Source organism: Apium graveolens, chromosome 2 (genome assembly GCF_009905375.1).
Source record: "Apium graveolens cultivar Ventura chromosome 2, ASM990537v1, whole genome shotgun sequence".
NCBI lineage: Eukaryota > Viridiplantae > Streptophyta > Magnoliopsida > Apiales > Apiaceae > Apium > Apium graveolens.
In genome coordinates this window covers 199,586,613-199,589,802 of record NC_133648.1, presented here as the reverse complement: position 1 = coordinate 199,589,802, position 3,190 = coordinate 199,586,613, and the positions used below count along the sequence as shown (strand labels likewise).

Below are 3,190 nucleotides of genomic sequence, written 5' to 3'. Positions count from 1 at the left end.
TCAAGATGCCTACCATGAGAACCACAGCCAGAAAACGGGTAGGAAATGGCCAGCTGTTCCGTAGGTTGTTTGGTGTTGTACCATATGTAGTCCGAATAAGCTGGATTGGTTTTCAGTTATTTTTAGTTCGGCTTATTTATAAGTATGACTTATGTAAGGTAATAAATAAGAAATGTATATTTGGCCGACAGACTAGCCTTACTTAAAGGTTATTCCCCAATAAGACTTAATTATTTTTGGGTTGTAATAATTATCACTTTGTGGTTGATAAACTCTAGTAATGGATGGTTCGTTTTCAAGACAATAACCTATAAGTGTGTGTGATAAGTGTGAGGTCTTAAAGTGTGAATATATATATATTGTGATGCGAGGTATGTGGTTTATAGTGATTGAGATGGTGTGGCCTCCGAAATCCCTGACTCCGGATTTTGGGGCGCCACATCTATTATTTAAGATATTAAAAAATATATCTAAATTAAAATGTGGTCCGTGATTTATACTGGTTATCATCATGCTAGTTTTTAAAATAATAAGTCAAACTAACTATCCAAAACTTAACTAGGAACTCGATGTTTCATGCTTTCATGAATAATGAAAGTGACACTCCATCGATGGGAAGCCGAGGCTCACAACCTCCTCAGCTGCCGGTTTAAATATATACATTAATTAATCATGTTAACGTCTGGTGTGCGCAGCAGAAATTATACGCTATTAATTGAAAACACAAAGGCAAAATATGGAATCCTAAGATAATTTAAAATTTGTATCAAAATAGTTATAAAATAATGCGATGACACAAGTAACAAAATTTAATTTGTGATCAATATAAATACACGCAAATTTTCATATTATTATGAGTAAAGTTATCATTTTTAAAATATTAAAAACAATTTATAATAATGTTTAAGTTTCTCGCATTTTCCTTATTTTATACTTGATGATATATGTTGAAACTGAATTTCGAATCTCCTTCAATTCTCTAAAAGCATGTTCTTACGAACATTTTAGACTACAAGTGCATTTTAGCAAGCACTTGAAGTAATCAAAATTTAAGAAAACTTAGTAAATAAATAAACAGCAATACAAGGAGAATTAGTCCAAGTATTATTATGTAACCTAAGAATCTCCCTTGCTTTTTTCTTGAGATAATCTTGACAATCAGCTTGAATCACCATACACAACTTAGCAACAGCTCCAACCTTCAACATCTCCCCAAGGACTTCATCTGTGGCCGAATGTCTAGCGATCATAGCCAGTACATGAACTGCTCTATCATCTGTCCCCGGAGAAACCCGAAGAATCCTCTTCGATACCATTGCAATACCGACAGCATGCTTCACAAGTTGAGCCCTCCCATCAGCACAAGCACAAAGATGAGCTAATAAACAAAATATTAGCTCAGTTACATGTTTTCCTGGGTGTCCTAGTTCAAGCTCGATTAGCTCAAAAACAGCACCTGCTTCGACAATCTTGATTCGATTTCGTCCCCAAGGGCACAAATCTATCAGAACATGTAGCATTGCTTTTCTTGCTTGCTCGGATAGATGATCGTGCCTCAGCATTTTTACAGTGACATGAAAGAAATTATTTTGTAATCTTTCTAGTAAACTCGAACTTGCAACGTCAATAATTGTCTTGAGGACTAAAATCGCTAAATTTTTAACCACGCTGTAGGATTTATCGTCTTTATGATCAACTTGCAGTATCCATAATATTGACTCAGTGAGATCAAAGTTCTGTTTGACCATATAAATATTGTCAAGTGATGGCTTCCAAGTAAGATGAAGAATCCTAAATGCTTCCTCTAACCCGAGAATTCGATGTTCCTGAAAATACTTGACAATCAACGAAACCATAGCCTTTGCAGTGCCAGCATCTGCCATGCATTTTCTATTCTTTTCGCTCTCATTTGCAAGAACATCCAGCACTTTCAAAGCACTTAAAGACAACTCAGGAATGTTGAGTTGGCGATGTAATTTAAGAACATGAGATATGCTTAAAGGAGATTTGGGAGTAGGGATTCGATCAATACCATAATTAGCATTGGCTGTACACCATGCTTGGATAAGGCGACGGAGCGTATGGTTAGGTGTCATGTCGGAGTCTGAGGGCAATGGCTGTTTTGTCACCGGACAGGCAGCATCTTCAGCCGTCAAAACCCATTGCTCTATGCTTTCCCTGTCGTAGGTTATGCCGGTGATAGCAGTAACCGGATCTTTCATGATTTGTAGCGAAATAGGACAGATGAAGTATGTAGGTATATCTATATCTTCCATTTTAGTTTACAAGAAAAAGAGAAAGTGAGAGGCGTGAAGGCAGGTAGAATTAGAATGAATGGTTTCTGGGGATGTTATATTTTAATGAATGTGTAGCATGGTTATATATATTATATATGGCTTTAGGGTTTGAATGAAATAAAATCAAATAAAAGGGCTACGACTATTCTAGATATACAGGTAGGTTTAGTCTAATTAATGAATTTAGGATGATATGCATATAATTATGTTGATAGTTTCTTCATTTTGTTTACTGGTCAGACTCTCATTTGTTCAAAATGAGTGATTACTATTTGTGGTGGGTCAAACATGAGAACCCCATGCTAATAAATTAAAATGGGTAAGCATTTGACTTTCTCCATTTGGCCGCCAATGAGTGGTAGGAGATCAAAACAGGGAGTCTCTATTGAAATGCGTGGAGGGATGAATTAACTTATTAAGTCTGTGGCTTTTAATTATGTGGGCGGGCTGTGATTCCAAACCGTAGAAATGGAAGTTACAGAGGGCCACAATGTCTTCCGCCTTATAAGCCTCCTAAATACTTATAATGGTAGTAATCACGTATTACTCTCAATTTATTTTGATTTTTGATTTTTTTATTATTTTTAGTTTTTAAATATATGTTTTTAAATATTAAATTAATTTAGAAATCATGAATTAAGATATTTATATTTAAAAATTATTTATTTTAGTTTATTTAAATTAAAAAAAATTAACTTACAAGTAAAATTAACCAAACACTTACATAACTTATAAATATTCATCTATTTATCACTTTTAAACCATTTATTAATTTTAAATCGTAAATTATTTATTTTAAAATTTTCAAAACGGGCACCAATACTTACAAAAGCATTTGACTTATTTAAGTGCGTACAAGTTACAAGTTACAAATATAAAAAAAAAACAAAATA

The 3,190-nt window shown here is 33.9% G+C and overlaps 1 protein-coding gene across 1 annotated transcript; it reads right to left on the bottom strand.

Moving 5' to 3' along the window:
- Nucleotides 1–866: 866 nt before the first annotated feature.
- On the bottom strand, nt 867–2,348 carry LOC141706142 (E3 ubiquitin-protein ligase PUB23-like). The gene has a single exon (XM_074508954.1). The coding sequence runs from the start codon at nt 2,274–2,276 to the stop codon at nt 1,050–1,052; it is 1,227 nt and encodes a 408-aa protein (XP_074365055.1). The 5' UTR covers nt 2,277–2,348; the 3' UTR covers nt 867–1,049.
- Between the last annotated feature and the right edge of the window lie 842 nt (nt 2,349–3,190).